This window comes from Vanessa tameamea, chromosome 25 (assembly GCF_037043105.1).
Source record: "Vanessa tameamea isolate UH-Manoa-2023 chromosome 25, ilVanTame1 primary haplotype, whole genome shotgun sequence".
NCBI lineage: Eukaryota > Metazoa > Arthropoda > Insecta > Lepidoptera > Nymphalidae > Vanessa > Vanessa tameamea.
The window spans coordinates 3,037,295-3,056,603 of record NC_087333.1 but is presented as its reverse complement, the minus strand read 5'-3'; the positions used below and the strand labels follow the sequence as shown (position 1 = coordinate 3,056,603).

Sequence of the window (19,309 nt, the reverse complement as noted above, 5' to 3'; positions counted from 1 at the left end):
ATCAGATCGTACACAAAAACTTTTAATATTACTACACAACAAACGAATTAAACATTCTTCAGCAGAAAAAAATAAGTCATGTCTTTGCATTCTTAACTCTATGCGCAGTTAGAGCAGCCTCAATCAGAATTCAGTAAGAACCGAAAGATGTGGCGTTTCGTTTTGCTATTCACCGTGACGCTCGTACAAGCTCAGGCCAAGCAAGATAGTGAAAATACGGAAGAATCAGGTATATAGAGTCCTTTTAAGAAAACCCATTTATATATGTTATATTTACCAAATCAAAAAAACCAAAACAATTTATTTTCATTGTTAAAAGAATATATTATATCTTCTTATTTTCTTTTTAAATACATTAAATAAATCCTTTACAAAGGGCAACATTTTTAATGTCCTCTCAAAAGTATTTATTTTCTTTCTTATTAATATGATCCTTAGTCCACATTTGGATAATATTTCATAATTATTTTGTATCGAAGACAAATAATTGTTTTCACTTCTATGTATTTTTAGCTCTATATTATATTTTATCACCACTTAAGTAATCTATGTTCAAATGTGCCTTACCTACGAAAAACAGGGAAAGGACTAATAAACATTGTCTTATTTCTAACGAGACATAATTATTTTAACCTAAACATTAAGATAAGGAGAAGTTCTATGTGCTTTCATACATATTAATATCTCCACGTTAGACTACGCCTCCTTCTAATTAAACCATCTAGAGGAAATGCAAATGATTATTATTAAGTGTATCTTAATTATAATCAGATATAGATCTGTAATATTTTACATACGACATTCAACTCTACCAATACATCTACCGTCCAATTCATAAGAAACATCGCGAGAAAAACTTGCTTGTGTCAGATATCTCAAGGTTAGCGGTTGGATATTTACGTGAAATAATCATGCGACTGTATTATGTATGTTTTGTTTGTTTCATACCGTGTAATTATTTATGTTACTTGGTCTAATGCTTTAAGACTGATGTAAAAGGCTTATGGGTAATGAATTTCTTACGCCTGGAGTATTCGACGTAAGCTGAAATCATATCATCAGTGTCTAGACCCAAAGTATACTTTACCCTTCAGATTATAAACCGCAATGAACTTGTTAATGTTTTATCAACTGAGTTTTACGGTTAGATTAATTTGAAAGAAATTTAATGAAAATTATCTAGGTGAAAATGAAACTTTTGAAAATCGAATCTCTTTTTGTAATAATTCATACTTATGTTATAATTGGATTTGAAATGTAATGAAATTAAGATATTATAAATAGGTAATCATCAATAAGTAAAAGAATTCTAACAGATTTTATGAAATAAAATTAATGAAAAATATGAATATTAATTAATTTAATGAGTAATAAACACAAAGGCTCAAATGTTTAAATATGTTAAAGACCTAATAATATATAGACAGGTCAAATTAAAAATAAAGTATGAAATATCGCAATTCCGTACATACGCAAACACACACTCACATAAACACAGACACAAAAAGTTTAAGGTAACTTGGTATTATTGCTGGACTTATTGTAGTCAAATATGTAGTATAAATCTTTTTTAGATTATAAAATGAAATTAACCACTTAATGGTGAATAGTAAAATAAATAGTAAAATAAGTAAATAGTAAATAACTGCTTACACCTTCAACGCCAGCAACGAGATTTAAGATCCTATTTTTTATGTGTCGTTGATCCAAAACCGAATATAATCGTCAAACCGGACATCGTAATAAATAGTTTTAGTGTTCGATAATAGTAAAGGGATGGGTCTTCGCCATTTCCAACCTACCAAGAAAAGTCTGCCCAAAGCCCTTATAATAAATTTCTTATAATATTTGAAGAGAAATGTTAAGGGATGATCAAATTATATCCCACCCAAAATCGAAACTATCATCTATCTTTTATACTATTAAACTAGTGTGTACACCGGTTTTCATGAGTACGCCACTCCGAGGTCACGGGTTCGATTCCCGCCCGAGACGAAGTAGAAAAAGTTCATTAGTTTTCTATGTTGTCTTGGGTACCGTCGTTACTTTTGATTTACCATAACACTAGTGCTTTAGCTACTTACATTGGGATCAGAGTAATGTATGTGATGCTGTCCAATAATTTTATATTTATTTATTTTCTATGTGTACATAAAATGAGAGAGAAATAATAAATGACAAATATATAAATAATTCCTTAGGTGAAGGAGATTTAGGCCGAGATTACAACGTCACAGGGAATTACACGCAAGTGAACCTAGGTAAGCTGACATTGATTCTAAGTGATATAAAAATGGAAAGTATTTTATTAATATGTTTAATTTTCAATGTTAAATATGTATACAATTAATATTTTTTTTCACATCGAAAGTGTTAACATTGGGCATAATTATGTTTTACTTTAGCCTTTAACAATATTTGTATAATTAAAAATATTTTACAAAACTCTTAATATTTAAGTTTGCACAACGAAACTAGATACATGTTATGTCATTTATTTATCCAGCTTTATGTATAAACAATTTAAATTGATTGATATATCGAGATGAATACAGATGTATCCCGACCGGCTATATTATATTTCTTTCAATCTACATTTTTATATTACTAGCTGAACCTGTGGCGTTTCCCAAGCGTTTGTAAAACTTTACCTGTAGCACACGAACTGTCATCCACACTTTGCCTCCTCGAGGGGTGAATACCCCGTCAATTGTTCTATGGCTTACGGGCCGCCTGGTGATATAAAAAGCAGGATCGATCCTGACCCCTTGGGTTATTGTCGTCCAAACTCTTAACAAAAGTCATAAGCTTAAAAGGTTATGTAAATAGGAATATTTATAATTCCTTTATTAATTTGGGGAATTGCTCGTATTTTTTTTCAATAAAAAATAAATTAAAAAGTAGCCTAGCACTAAATTTAATCTAAATTGGTTCAGCGGTTAAATCGTGAAGAGGTGACAGACAGAGATAATTTCACATTTGTAACATTAATATATGTAGTGTCTATTCTTGACTAGACTAGACTTTTGTATTTTTTATTATACAGGTAGACGGACTTACAAATGGGCCATCTGATAGTAAACGTTCACTATCGTTCAAAGACAATGGCGCCAAAATAAATATTAAACATTCTTTACATCGCCAAAGCCAAAATCGGCAGCTAACACTCTACATATAGAGTGGACAAGGCATACCTTGTGCCTGTAGTTACACTTCAAATTGGAAAACAACAATATAATATATTGTTGCTGTTTGGCGATAGAATATCTGATGAGTGGGTGGTATCCAGAGTATGCTCCATGTGTCGAATTTTAATAATATTTATGACTCTATCTATATTTTTAATATAGTTATTTAAACTTACTTAATATATAGATAAATGAACAATATGTATATTGATATAAGTATATCTCAAGTACGATTAAAAGAACTGTTAATTTGCGCAGATGCAAGAGTATAATTTACAGTGCTCTGTCCTAAGTGACTTAAATGTCAAGTGGAGTCTTGGCGGTAGAGATAAATAAGACTAGTAATAAGGCTTTTTTAAATCGATAGATGACAGAGAAGACAGCGGCGAGCGTGTAGGAGCGGCGATAACCCAAATCTTTAAACATCCGTACACGGCAGCGTTACTCAAAAGCGACCGCTATATGTGCAGCGCAGTCATACTCAATACCTATTGGTTACTCACGCTATCCAAATGCTTTGAAACGTAAGTAAATACTCTGTTATTTAATTTAAAAATCTATTACCTTCCAAATATTTTATCGTTACTGATATTTTCTTTCACCATCGAGCATGAGATAATTCATATCATGCTAATTAATTAATCTCGTGAAAACTTAGTAGTGTCCAACCGGAATTTGAACCGCGATCAGTAATCAATAATACATACAATATATTATATATTGTATGTATTATTGATTGTATATAATATATACAGAACGAGTAAATCCGAGATAGCTCAGTGGTTAGAACGCGTGCATCTTAACCGATGATTGCGAGATACCCAGGCAAGGACCACTGGATTTTCACGTGCTTATTTTGTGTTTATAATTCATCTCGTGCTCGGTGCTCAGCGTGGTGGAATATGCTACAAATCTTCTCTTCAAAGAGATAGGAGGCCTTAGCCCAGCAGTGGGAATTATATAGGCTGTTAATGTTATGTAATGAGTAAATCACTCGTCAATGAGCGTCAAATACTAAAGTCACACACAATCAACAATACTTTGTGCTCAACTATAATGAGACGAGCAAAAAGTGTTTATTACGTTATTATTGGAACATTAAAATGGATATTTGATAAATAATATAAATTAAAGCATTATTTTATTATTTAAAAGTGAGCAAACACCACTTTCTCGCGATTACATTCTTCTTCACACATCGAGAGGACCTGTCCTGTGTCCTATCATGAGGATATGTCCGAGGAACATTTACCTCATGTGTAACTATTAAGCCGCTTTGGAGCAGCGTGTTTACTTATGTACAATCTATAGGTGGATGGATAAATTAGCCGCATGATACAAAATGGTCACCACCGCTCATAGACTGGCACTGTAAAGATATTTACCATTCCCGATATCACCAACCACGTGCCTATTTTATAGCTGTATAATGCTGAGTATAACTGTGTGCCGGTAGAAAATATGATGAGTGGATAGTAACTAAACCGCTTAAAAGTAATATAAGATATATTTTAATTGTATACATTTTTTTTTATTGTTGTCCAATACATTATAGTAATTTACATTTTTCTTTTTTTTTTTTGCACGTTAAGTACCACGAAAGCCTCACGGGTTTATTTTATGTAAAAAATATTTTTTAAAGCGTGATTTAGTTTTCGTGGCACTCATATACAACTCCTGCAATTCCCTAGGCAGTTCATTAATAAGGACAGGCACCAGGTAGTCATCAGTTCTCTTTCCATATAAATTATTATTAGTTCCAGGTAAGTTATGTTTATGCTTAGTATACAGTTGTCGCAAACGTGTAGGTCTAAATTTTTTGCTTAATACGTTTGAATTTTTAATTTCAGTAAGAATCGAAAATTTTAATTGATCACACACAGTCATAACCTGACAATGCTGAAATAGGTGATCGTAGCTGTCCCTGTGTCAAAAAATAATGTTTTTAGGTACAATTGTCTTAAGCAATCTTAATTGAAGGTTGTATATATTTTCTAAGTCAGACTTACAAGATCTTCCATAGCTACTAATACGTTAACCGATGACCGAGTCAGCCAAGGCCACATACAAAAGTCGTAATATACTGTAAGGTAATTTGTATTTTAATATACTGAGTTTGCTTAATACCGATCTTAGCTTTGAACCAACATGTAATGCATGCGGACCCCAGGTGAATCCGTCATCGATTACTAAGCCTATATACATATGAATTTTTACTTGTTCAATTTCCACACACGAACAATTCAGACCACATGGAGAGCGCAAACAAAAGTGGTTATGAGCCACGACAGTAGGTCTGATATCTGTCTTGTTGTGCGACAGGTGCATGTGCATAAACTTGGTCTTTTGTGCATTAATTATCAGACTCACATCGTGAGCCTATTTACAAAGTTGATCAAAATTGCAGTCTGTCCTGCGCTTGTTTGACGTTTTTTTCGGCTACTACTAAACATGTGTCATCCGCGAACTGGTATACAGTGCCCTCATCTCATGTATGATATCTATCATGTCGTTTACGTCCAACAGATACTCCGTCGGACCGATAATAGAGCCTTGTGCTGTGCCACATGTGGTTCATATTAAATTGCTATAATGGTTTCCTAGGCTTACTGTAGTTTTTCTATTTAGATGATAGTTTTTTAACAATTCTAATATGGACCCTGTATACCACCTCGCGAGAGTTTATCAAATATTATATTAAAATTTAATACATCGAAGGCTTTACTAAAGTCAATTAGTAAGAGGAGCACGTGTAGTCTTTTGTTCAAGTAGGTGTTAACATCGTGAGTAAATTTCCTCAGTAATTCAGTGGTACTTTTATTTTTCTGAAACCCATATTGTTTATTGTTGATTACTGAGTATTGAGCTAAATATTTATTTATTTTGTCCCCTAAATATCTTTCAATATTTGACCATGTACCATGACACGACCCACATGTAACACATACCACGAATGTCTTGTTCACGAGTAACAAGACATTCGTAGATAATGTCGAAATATCGAGCTCCACCAAATAAAAATAAAAAAAACATGGTAAGTATCCCGTATTAAATAGTTGTATATATATGTAAATACCGTCTTGTTGGTCTAGTGGCTTGATATACAGCCCCAGATTTTGCGTCAAACATCAGGTAATAAAATAAAAATAACCATGTTATTTTAACATCTTATACATATGTATATATAATTATATTTAATATGCAAAGAGTCTACTTATAAATACTTAGATTTTACACACATGTTCATATGGTAATACGAATTTACGATTTTAATTCAACAACAAAAAGCGATTTCGAAGCAGATGGAGCTCTGTGTATAATTTAACCGCGCAATTGAACTTTTTGTCTTTGAACCCTTAAACATCCCTAAAGTTTTAGTGGAAATGTTTGCGAATGTCAGTGGAGCGAAATAATTCTCGGAGTTTTATAATTATATCAGGTTTAGGAAATAAATGGTTCGTAATTCGTATAAAATATATGTATTCGTTCATTTTTATTATACTCATAATTTTTATAATTAGTTACTAAAAAAACATTGAGAAATTATGACTTAATATTAAATAAATACAAATTTCACACTGAAATTTAGTGTATTTGAGATACTAATATATCATGAGTAACAGAAATGAACCCACATATACTTAAGTAAAAGACCTTCCCAAATTAAATGGAAAGATTTTATTGCAAGGATAACCCAAGCGGTCAAGATTTTATTATTTTATTATATAGGTATGTTCAACACCGCCTGTAGACCTTGACGCTATAAGGAATATTAACCATTATTTGTATCGCCAATGTGTCAAAAACCTCGGGAGCTAAGACGTAATGTTCCTCGTATCTCTCGATACACAGGCTCAATCATTGTAACTGGAATACAACAATACTAATTACTCCTGTTTGATGGAATATCTGATGAGTGGGCGGATAACCCAGGTGGGCTTGACAAGGCCCTATCACCAAGTAAATTGAACTAGTGATTTTCACCTTGTTCTTCCGTTGGCTTCAGAGAAATAATTATAATAATTACACTTATATATTGCTACTTAAATATGTAACGAACGAATATTGATGATCATAAATTAAATAGTAGTTAAAATGACATTAAACCTAGAATTCATTGAAAACGCATCGACGAAAGTAAGTCTTAAATGTTAAACTTTTAATAATGCGATTAAAATCCTACCTGTCCTTTTACCATGGCATTGATCCACTACAATAATTATTGAAGTGGGTCAATAACAGTATTAATTAATAACAATTATATAAATACAAACGTACAACTTTTAACTTAACCAACATAGTGTTATTTTTTTAATTATATTGGAGCTATGATAATGTTGGAGAAATCTATTACGCGACCTTCGTACTGAATTATCAGTTCATCAGACGATTTATATAAACATTTTACAAACCAATATCAAAAAATCATATTACAGCAGTACTTTGTACATATTTTAATACAATATTATAAACTTGTCAGATCATTCAATATGCAAGTTTCCTCACACGAGCACGAGATGAATTATAAACACAAATAAAGCACATTAAAATTCAGTGGTGCTTGCCTGGGTTTGAACCCGAAATCATCGGTTAAGATGTACGCGTTCTAACCACTGGGCCACCTCGGCTGTCTATTATTAATAGTAGTTCTAAAATAACAATAGTAAAAGTATTTTATTTAATTACACATATCTGATTGATATAAAACTACCAACATTTTAAGACAAATGTTATTTTTTTTATTTTTAAATTATGATTTCTTTAAATGCTGTAAATATATATGCTGGAGTAAAGCCTACTTTTGAGGATAAATAATTTTTTTGATTCATTTTTAAATCGAAAATAGTTGACGTGGAAAGAAAAAAATAAAGGGTTAAAATAACATATTCCTAAAAGGGTTCTTTTACGACAATATCGTTGAAAGCTATTATACGCCTACAATAAAATACCCCCCAATGTCTACAAATCGTAAGGGTCGACTTACGTTTCTCGTCATGAAATAAGGGATAACTGTTCGGGGCTGGGTTTTCTTATAATTTATTTTAATTTAAACCTAGAGCGCTACAGTTATAGTATAACTGTTTGATTTAAAGAAAGATATGATAATATTCTCATAGAAACCAGTTAATATCGTAAGACCTGACTAAAGGAATTTTTAAAGCGTACCAATACGACCGAGCATTTAAGTACTTCAACGGGGGATCCCTCTAGCAAAAGCCTTCTCAAAAGAGGATTGGTAACGCCAATCCCCTTTGTGCAAGCACCCGTTATTTTTCATGCAGTGATGCGAAGGGAATAAACGAATGATGATATTGAATCAGTTTAAATAATTATCGATATATTTTTTTTAAATATAGTGCTCATTTTATAATATTGTGCCAGTAATGTTAATATATGAGATATCTATCATAAATATTATTAACAGCATGGAATTCCAAAATAAAAACTGACATGTTAAAACTAGTTATATAACTGATTGATTTTTTTAAACATACTATATGTGTCTATAAATGATTGATTATATGTTATTATTTCTTATTCGCATATTTTTTAGATTTTTTCAAAGGCTTTGATTACAATATAAAAGTCATTAATAAGATACATTTGGATATAGTTGGTAGGTATTACAGTCTAGAGATTGACTTAACCATTGTAATTAGAGTCAGAACGACTTATGTGCTAATTAATTATAACATGGATTTTTTTATGATATCGCTAGGCGGACGAGCAAATAGGCCACCTGATGGCAAGTGGTCACCACCGCCCATAAACAATGGCGTTGTAAGAAATATTAACCATTCCTTACATCACCAATGCGCCACCAACCTTGGGATATGATGTTACGTCCCTTGTGCCTGTAGTTAAACTTGCTCGCTCACCCTTCAAACCGGAACACAACAATACTGAGTACTGCTGTTTGGCGGTAGAATATCTGATGAGTGGGTGGTACCTACCCAGACGGGCTTGCACAAAGCCCTACCACAAAGTTAAAGTTTAGTTTGGTGAAAATGGTTGACATTATATAAATAATGTAGCCATTAATAACAACCGTTTATTAGAACCCTGATTTATCTATTTAATTAATTAAATCATGAAAAAAAAATGTTACCAGCGCAAAAATGGCACTTGTTTTTAAAACCATTCTTACATAGAAGCTTTGAAATAAATTAAGATAAATAACGATGGGCAAAGGCAAATAGGTAAGCTGTTTTTAATTGCAACTTCTAGCTCGTAAAGTTTATTCATTTCTTACACAAATACAGACAGTTCGCTTCGTTTAATGTTTCAGACGTTCATGAATATTGATGACTCGTTTTCAAATATGATAATTTTCAAAAGAGAAACATTAGTATGAGTAAAAAAAAAACAGTTTCAACTCAAATAACGAGCAAATGACTTACTAATGATAGCTGGATATCTACGATAATATTAATAAGCACTGTTACTAGCATTGAGCATGCTATTTATAAGCTATGCGTGTTTTGATCAACAGAATTGTATACACATGCTTGTTTCCTAATCATATCACATTTTTTTATTAAAAAATAAAATGTTCAAGTGCTTGTTTGGCTTGGAATATCTTCAATTTTATCGACATTTTCTAAATTTGTAATCAAAACCAATAACGTGTACAATGTACATACTTGCTAAGAAATTCTCATATATCAAATATTGTCTCCAGCTTTCCAACTTTGACTTTCATCTCCAACACCAACATACTTCTGAATAAAATTAAAATTATATTTTAACGCTGCTTTCCGCCCAATATGTATATTTACGTTAACTTTTTCGAACAAATAAACATGAAGAGGAGATTTTTTGGCTTAGATAGCTCGCGCAAAACTCAGAGCGTACATTTCTAAATATATCACAGCTAATGATTTAAGCTGTACGCATTTCGTTTATACAACACTGAAGGAAATAGAAGGTAGAATGTAAAAAGGAGAATAAAGTCTTCTATTCGTTTAACAGATTGATATAGTATTGATGTACTATCTGACGGCCAACACACCGCGCGCTCATTGGTAAAATTAAAAAACGCGTCCTTTACCGATTTTGTTGTTAATTCCTTTTCACAAAATCACTACGAAGCCCACACAATTTGTGGGCATTGCAAGAAACAATGTTCACACATAAAAAAATGTTTATTCAAAACAAAGGTTTAGTAAGAAGCAGTACATTTTGAAGCATTTCATTGTTATTTTCTAGAATTTCATTTTATACGCTCCGTCAAATTCCTATCAAGTCCAATGTTCTGAATTTTGTTTTCGGATACGAAAGCGTTATTTTGCCTCGCGTCTGAATTACATCTAATATTTATTGCTTGACATGAATAATCAAGTTACATACTTCCATGTACTTCCACAAGATTTAAATTGAAAAGGACACAGGCGGTGGAATTTGTCTTTATAATTATTCCTAGCGCTCCGAAGTAAAACATTGCGAGGAAACTGACATGTGTTGGGATAAAATATGGTGCACGTGTATTCGCCGATCTGCATTGGAACTACTTCTTCTCAAAAAGAGAGGATGCTGTAGCCTAGCCATAGAATAATGACAAACTGTCACTTTACTACTGTTACTCTACAGATGAAATATTCTATTTGTTATATCAACGGTACATGAGCAATAATCACACAACACATGAGGAAATAAAAAAGCCACAAACTTGTGCACAATAAAATGACCTGTGAACGCCTTGGCCAAAATCGATCAGAAGGACGTCATCGCGTACGATCATTACATGGACAACTAAGTCCGTTCTACTCCTTTGAAGAACATGTGGCCTTCAATATCTACCGGACGTACCCGGCAGATATGAAAAATCGAAATTATTAAGGTTATATCAGACGGTTCATTCGAGTGAATGTTCTTTTGAGTGAATGATTCATTTTTCTTTCATTCCATGTTCACACGGCTTAGCTGGAATGAGGTTAGAAAGAACATTCATCCGTAGTTTCTTTCAATATGGCGTCGAATGAAGTCGTGTCTCTTGGATTATGTTTAATTTGTGATCATTTGATCAAGGAGCTTAAAAAAATATTTAAGAAAAATGCGTTCGAGACAAAATGGCCAAATCCGAGTGAACGTTCACTTTGTGTTCAGATTGTTCATTTTACGTTCATTCGGAGTGGGAATGAAAGATGCCGAATGAACCAATCCAACGTCGTTGGATCAGTTCACTAATGAATTCATTCGGCACTTTTGTTTCACTTTGTGTTTAGACGTGTCACTTTGAGTGAAAGATACAAAATGAAACACGAAAATGAACAAAAAATGAACCGTCTGATTCCACCTTTACTGTTTATAGAAATAATTTATAACTAATGAAAGCCTTTATTAAAATTTTAATGAAAATTTTATTAAAATAGCGTAAAATAAATAAAGTTCGCTTTTTTTACTAAAATAGATATAATAGTCTTATTATTATTATAAAAGAACATTACACACAAGTTACTGATGGCAAGCCGTATATCAATAATATGAAGACATATTCCTGTTAAAATGAGTTTGTCGGTCGAGTAATTGATTTTGTAAATAATACGTGCTCAGTCACTCACTGAAGTCACCAATGGTTTTCACCATCAAACCGAATTCTTGATACAGCAAATTGAGTAACGTCGCCGTTCACTATTTTCTATTTGCGAAATTAGTCTCACAAATTACTATTGATTATATGTTACATAAGAATTGATGTACTTCTCCTAATATTAGCAAAATATAAAGTATATTCACGTTGACAGTCTCAGCTTCATATTACGCGTACAATGTTTCGATCGCCATATATTGTGATGTATTCTTCACTACATGTGTCTACGGCTGAATGACAGGCATTGTGTTAAAAACCATTGTCGCATAATCTGCGTTTTCTCAATGTCTCTTCTAGACTGACTGTATCATCGGGACAATCTTTTTTGAAAGTTAGTCAATTTCATAGCAAAATCATGACCTATATTTTTATGTTACCGTCATTTTGAACACAGAAAGTAAATTCTGACGATATATGTTTAATATTTGTTATATATTATATAACATATATTATATTATATTATTATAAATATTGGAATATTTTGATGGTAGGGCTTTGTTCGAGCGTATCCGTTTCTATTCTTAATTAATGTTGCTGGTTAATATTCCTTACCTACCTTAATTTATTATATGTACTTTTTTTAACATTAACAACCTGTAAATTTCCCACTGCTGGGCTAAGGCATCTTCTCCCTTTGAGGAGAAGGTTTTGGAGCATATTCCACCACGCGGCTCCTGTGCGGGTTGGTGGAATACACATGCGGCAGAATTTCGTTGAAATTAGACACTTGGAGGTTTCCTCACGATGTTTTCCTTCACTGCCGAGCACGAGATTAATTATAAACACAAATATGAACCCGAAATCATCGGTTAAGATGCACGCGTTCTAACCACTGGGCCATCTCGGCTCTATATGTACTATGTACTTTAATTTGTAGAAAAGATTCTTCACGGAAAAAATACTTTCCGAAACAGTGGTAGATTTACAGTTTAATCTTATAATATGACCACACAAAAGTGTTATTAAACCTTCATTAATTTATGGTTTTCATCATCAAAAATATAAATAAACAAAGACAATAGAGGGCACACTTCGCCTCTGTCTATCGACTGATTTTCATTTTGCTGACGAGCTTATATTGTTATCAATAAAAAAAATGAAATAATAATATAAAAGTGTGAAAAATGAAAATATGTGTGAAAACTAATTACATTAAATTCATATTATATTTGAGCAGGGACATCACGTCATACGTAACGCATCGAAACCTAGGAAACTACAAGATTAGAACCGGCAGCTCCTATAATAATAAAGGAGGATCTATTTCGAAAGTAAGTAATCATTTGCATTTTTACTGCTTACAACACCAGGTACCTGGTGGTAAGTGGTCACCACAGCAAATAAGATAAAGACATTGACGCCATAAGAAATTTTAACCATTCCTTACACCTCCAGTGCGCTACCGACCATGGGAATTAAGTTATTATGTCCCTTGTGGCTAAAGTAAAAGTGGCTCACACACCCTTCAAACTAAAACGAAACAATATAAAGTATTACTGTTTGCAGAATATATGGGGGGGTTGTACCCACCCAGAAGGGTTTGCATACAGCCCTACTACCAAGTAAAAGTGCCTTGTACGTTTATCACTATTATTATCCATAATTTTGATAAAAAAAATAATGCAATTAATATTTCCAGATAAAAATGCTTATAAATAACTTTGAATTGAAAGTTTCGGCTGTGAAGTTGGATGTGCAACTTGTGTTCAGCTCTAGGGTAGATGCTGTGCGGCTGCCGAGTCCTGATGATGATGTGTCATTAGGATTTTTAGCAACAATGCTAGCTTGGACACCAACTGGGGTAACATGACGTTATTAATTTATAAAGTTTCTTTTTAAATTATTTTTTTATGTGGTCAGGCAAATTAGCAGCCTGATGGAAAAAGGTCACCATTGTCCATTGAAATTGTCACCGTGAGTAATATTAATCGTTCCTTACACAAATGCTCCACCAACCCTGAGAACTAAGATGTTACGTCCCTAGTGCCCTAGATAGCACTGGCTCATTCGCCCTTCAAATCGGAACAGAACAATACTTAGTATCGCTATTTGGTGGTAATATATGTGACGTTGGTGGTATCTCCCCAGACGGGCTTGCACTTGCCTTTGCCTTACCACCAAGTAGCTCTATTATTGTAAAAACATACATTACTAATAGCAGACAGCTCATAAATGTCCGACAGCTCAATAAAGTTCCCTTGTCCTGTTTGAGGAGAAAGTTCGAAGCTTATTCCAGTCCATTTATTCACTGCAAAGTTTTTGATAGGCATACATATGGCAGTATCTCTTCGGTTAAAATTTACGTGTTGCATCGGGTTTAGGCGCAAAGGAAACGGCTTTTTGTGCTTTCCAAGGCACAACACTACCAACTTCCAAACTCCGAGTTAAGAGTTTCTTGACAAAAACTGATCTTAATAATAGGAAACAAAATGACATTAAATGACCAGCCAATCAGGGCCAAAAGTTGGAGACTGAGAGAAGGAGAAATATATATTTAATTGGGAATATTTAAAAAAAAACATATGTCAAACAGTATATATATTAAAGAAAAGTATCAACTAATAAATCTCTGTCTATTCGAGACGATTTCGAGTTCAAACCACCACGCTACTACAAATAATGCAGATAAGAAAATACGCATGCAGTTGATTGTCACTAAATATATACAGGTTTTGTCACCACGCTTACCGAGCCTGAGGAGGATTACAAAATTAAGCACGTGAAAATTCAGTAACGTCTAGATTTTAATGCATAATCTTCAATAACGTTTTACGTATTCTAACTAAATGGGCCGTCGTTATGTGTCGTCCTAACTTATATATTTTGTTGTAGCACTTACGAGTAGTCAACGCACCAGTGATAAATGCTGCAATATGTGAACCGTCTTCTTTGTGGTCATCAGGCCGATACATATGTATGGGAGGAGTGCAGGACCCCAATAGACACTTTTGCAGGGTAAGAACTTCTTGTTTATGATGTAATCCTGACCAATTTCGGCCACAGCGGACAGTCTCAACTAACCAAATAGTGTATAAATGTTTGCGTAAACACAGGTGCACTCTCATAATCAAATGGAACGGCAAATCCGACAAGAAATATATCAGGCGCAGGACAAACAGGACTAACGGCTTTACGTATTTTTCGAGAGTGTGAGTTTGTACACATGTATGAGACTTCAGTCTGTTACTGAGAAATATTTTGATGAAAAATCCCAATAAATTTTTATCGGCCCTACCTGAGATATGATCCTCAAGGTCTGCGGTCATATATTTATTGATAGATGACACAAAGTCGACTTAATTGATTCGTCCTAGGTCCCAGGGTCACTTTTGACTATCTTAACTAATGTAATAAATATGAAAGTGACTGTTTTTATTAGTTTGTAAGGACCTTAACCGCTCAAACGATCATCATACAATTTTTCATAAACATTGTCAAGGTTAGAAAGAAGCTAACCCACGTACGCAATTGTAGGCAGAACCTAGTGGAATATATGTATATGCATTTGTATCAGGGAATTGTAACACCCTGCTGACCTAAGGTTTCCTTTCCGTTTGAGGAGAACGCTAGGAACGTATTATACCAAGCTGTGCGAATTTAAACACATGTAAAAATTTTATTTGGATGCGGTTTCTATACAAAGCTACCATCAGATTTTTTGTAGTTTTATATAATATTAATATAATAATTATTGTAAAATATTTAGAGTTAGTAAATTGAAAATGTATCAGTCATTCTCTTTTTGAAAGGAAAGCTAATTTTTATTTACAAACGAAGGTCAAAAACGCTTCAAAGTTTCAAAGAACATATTGTTATCAGATTTCTCAGAGAGTCAAGGTCAAGCGTGCTAAAAATGTCTTTCTATGGTATAAATTCTAAGCATTTTGCAATTCATGTCTTTTAAAACCACTGTTAACGATTGGGTTTAAATCTCTAGCCTAATTATCTATCATTTTACAACATTTATGACAATATTTATAGTTTATATAATGTTTTAATCCAATAAATTGTGACACTCATAATTTATCATCATCATAGAATATTATTTTTTACTAGTATAATTAATAGTTGTGCAAAATATACACCGTAGCGTGATATAGTTTTTACCCTTTTTCTTGAAGATAAGTCAAATTAATTGTTCATAATTAATAAATTAAAAAAAAAACTGTTTTCCCTCATTTGTTTTGTTTCGTAGAGGATCAAGATAAACCGACTTAAAAAAATTAAGCAAGTTTTATTTTATTATAATATTAGTAGAGTAGGTTTTGATTCTATTTTTATATTATATTTTGATGTGTCTGATAGTACTTTTCTCAAATTGTTACATATATATTTTAATACTATATAATAATTTTAATAATATAAAATAAACCATTTGTATGAATTAAAAATACTCATACCTATATCAAATTCCGTAATTGGTAATGGTTCATTAATTTTATTAATAAAAGTTTCCCAGAGACGTAAAGATATCCGCAAAAACTCAAAAATAGGTCGTGTATTTCTGAACAGATGAAACTAAAAACCTCCTCTACTATTTTTTGAAAACTGAATTCAGAAAAGTATTTTAATAATAAAACGTCATTCGATACAACCAAAGATGTTACCTTTTATTCTGCCTAAAATATTAAATATATTTCATAACTTCTTACTCCAGCAACGTGTACAATTTCAAATGCTTATGAATAAAATATGACCAGGTTTTGAAGTTATAAGAAAGTAGATGCTTCGGTCAATTTACTTTATCTAAGTATTCGAACTCTTTTATCTTAACAGCTTCGAGGGATATTCAAGTTACGGTTGGAAGTTATTTTAATTATTTATTATTGTTAAAATAAAATAGCACATCATTGGTTCAAATTAACCAAAGAATTATCATTATTTATCTATATTAATATTATAAATGCTGAAGTAACAATGAACTACTGAAATTTGGTATAAAGCAGACTTGAACTCTTTTCTGCTTAAAACTGACGAACAACCCTTCAAACGCGAACGAAGCCGAGGGCAACAACTAGTAATTTCATGGTAAATAAAAATATAACACGATGTACTCTTCATGACTGTACAGTAAATTCAAACAAAGTTGTCAAGATAATGGAGTGCAAGGCGATCTAAATCAACTCTTAAAGTTGAAATTTCCAAAAAAACACTATCGAACAGAAAAATAAAACTGTTCCGAATTCAAATTTTCTAGACTCAGAAGTTTGACTGTAAGTTGGTAGTCTAATAGTCAATCTGGACATACGATTTTATATAAGTATATATATTAATGTTACGATTAATATTTACATATTTTATTATACATTCAATGATCTCCAAAATTATTATTTTAATTGAAAAATATTTAGTTTAATTTAATGCATATAATTATATCTATTAATACTTATATCATATTGCACAATGAATAGTTTTTACTTCAAGTCGACTAAAACCACTATTGAAGTCTTCTTTATAAAATTAATGTTATTAAAGACCCTACAAAATCTCATTCACCTACAAAAACTTATATTATTAATATGTTCAACACTATACTGTATACTTGACATAGAATTTTCTTTTTATAGAAAGACAATGGAGGAGCGGTTATCCAGAACAACACCTTAATAGCAGTTGCCTCCTTTCTGCACACTTGCGCGCTGTACACAAAGACCCACGCGTTTCCGAAAGTTTCCACGTTTTCTAGATGGCTGGACACTGTGATATGGGATGAAAATAATCGTCCAACAACAGCTGTATTATCGACGACTACTCGAACAACACAGCCGATACAGAACACAACCGAAATTACAGATAACAAGTTATACGTAGACCCGAGGAAATTTTTGGTGACACTACCATTCGATCCCATTAACGTTCCCCTTGAACCCGCTGAAGATAACTCTGTGATACCAAGGATGAGTCTATATGAATCTTATCTCCAAAATATCGCAAGAGCGAAGACATCAACAACGATCGATCCAAATTTACTGGAAGAAGAGAAGAAACAATGGCTACAGAAATTCGGCAAATCTATATTAATGGACAGCAAGCTGTTAAAGAAATTTGACCAGTTTGATTACAGTTAATATCATTGATTATGTAAAATAAAGAATATTAAATACATTTTTTTGTATTATTAACCGACTTCAATAAAGGAGGTGGTATTATATGTGTATTTATTATTCTTTGATTTAAACGTATGATGATTGTTTTTTGTTTTGGATACAATGTGACTCCTAGGTGGTCCATCTTAATAACACTGTTACTGGAATGTTCAATGTATGTTAATTTAAAACGTAAACACTTTTCTATATTTCAACGATATATGGCACTGCAGAACATTAACTTCTACACTGTTCAACCGGTCACCATAACTATCGGTATATATAGAGGCAAAACAGTGTATGCTGGGTTTTCCTAGTTCTTAACACTCTTATAATAGATGATTTAAAACTGCCTGCAAGAGCTTACCTGAAGAAAGTACATTTAATGTTGATTTTTATCAAAACACGATAGTACTTAAAAATTGTAGAGTTTACCAAGAACTAGTAGTAAGTTATTAAATGATTCAAATACAAGACCACAATCGAAGGGAGAATCGATACAAGAGCCATTACATTCTCCGTACCGTAATAGATTAGGGTTGAAGAATCGGATTCACTTCACTAATTATTCAATGTTCGTTCCCTACTGGTTAACTGAGTTCAGGGAAATTTAATGAATAATGAAGATGATACTTCGGCTGAAGAACTCTTGGCTTAATGAATCAGGTGCTTCAGAATAAACTTACATATATTAAAAGCTAAAAGTGTGACACGTACTTCAGTGCAATTTTTGTTAGGACGGTTTTATGGCCATTTTGTCGTAAATTTTCATCTTTATTTGTGGTTAATAAGTCAATGACGCTATATATTATATACAGATTCTGTAATTACACTGGCTCACTCAAGATTCAAACTGAGAAACGACACTATAAAATATTTTTACTTTTTAACTTTTCTGTTTCATAAATTCAAATCATTTGTATATAATACATTGGTAAAGAAGGCATATTATTCGATACAAGATTATACAGATGATAAAAAAGCGTGAACTTAACACTCGTTGACTTCCAGACAGTATATATAACATACATATATAATTGTATTTAACTAACATGACTGTATTTTTAGATGTTGAAGAGTAGAGTAACTACTGAGTTTCTTGCCGGTTCTTCTCGGTAGAACCTACATTCCGAAGCGGTGGTAGCTTTACTTAATATAGTTGGTTAAATGACGATTCAAAAGTGCTTGTAAAATCCTACTCGAAGAAAGTATATTTTGATTCTGATTTTGATTACTGTTGATAGAATAATTAATGAGTAAGCCACCCAATATTTTTTTTCAGTATCAGCGCCCTCTAAATATATTTAAAAGTATTCTATAATTATCCATTTCTATAAATCTTTTCAACAAAGTTAGTCTTACTTAGATTTTCTGATTAACTTCGACTAAAATTATATTGAAATCTTAATGAAAACTCAACTTGGATTTTATCAATTCACGTAGTT

At 32.4% G+C, this 19,309-nt stretch overlaps 3 protein-coding genes across 4 annotated transcripts in view; 2 read left to right on the top strand and 1 right to left on the bottom strand.

Annotated features, from left to right (window-relative positions):
* The window catches only part of LOC113403513 (zinc finger protein 93-like), a 122,954-nt gene that overhangs the window by 26,318 nt on the left and 77,327 nt on the right, over nt 1–19,309 (top strand). The window lies entirely within an intron of this gene.
* LOC113403500 (inactive dipeptidyl peptidase 10) overlaps nt 1–19,309 on the bottom strand; it is a 196,724-nt gene that overhangs the window by 119,915 nt on the left and 57,500 nt on the right. The gene's annotated exons all lie outside the window — the stretch shown is intronic.
* Nucleotides 80–17,846, top strand: LOC135194127 (trypsin-5-like). The gene is made up of 7 exons (XM_064218904.1): nt 80–229; nt 2,202–2,261; nt 3,556–3,712; nt 12,956–13,049; nt 13,418–13,579; nt 14,611–14,733; nt 17,346–17,846. Exons 1-7 carry the CDS (start codon nt 148–150, stop codon nt 17,844–17,846), a joined length of 1,179 nt encoding a protein of 392 aa, XP_064074974.1. The 5' UTR covers nt 80–147.

Coding starts and splice junctions, on each gene's coding strand:
- LOC135194127 (XM_064218904.1), top strand. CDS start 148: ATGTGGCGTTTCGTTTTGCTATTCACCGTGACGCTCGTACAAGCTCAG. Junction 2,262..3,555: donor TTACACGCAAGTGAACCTAG/GTAAGCTGACAT, acceptor TTAAATCGATAG/ATGACAGAGAAGACAGCGGC. Junction 3,713..12,955: donor CTATCCAAATGCTTTGAAAC/GTAAGTAAATAC, acceptor ATATTTGAGCAG/GGACATCACGTCATACGTAA.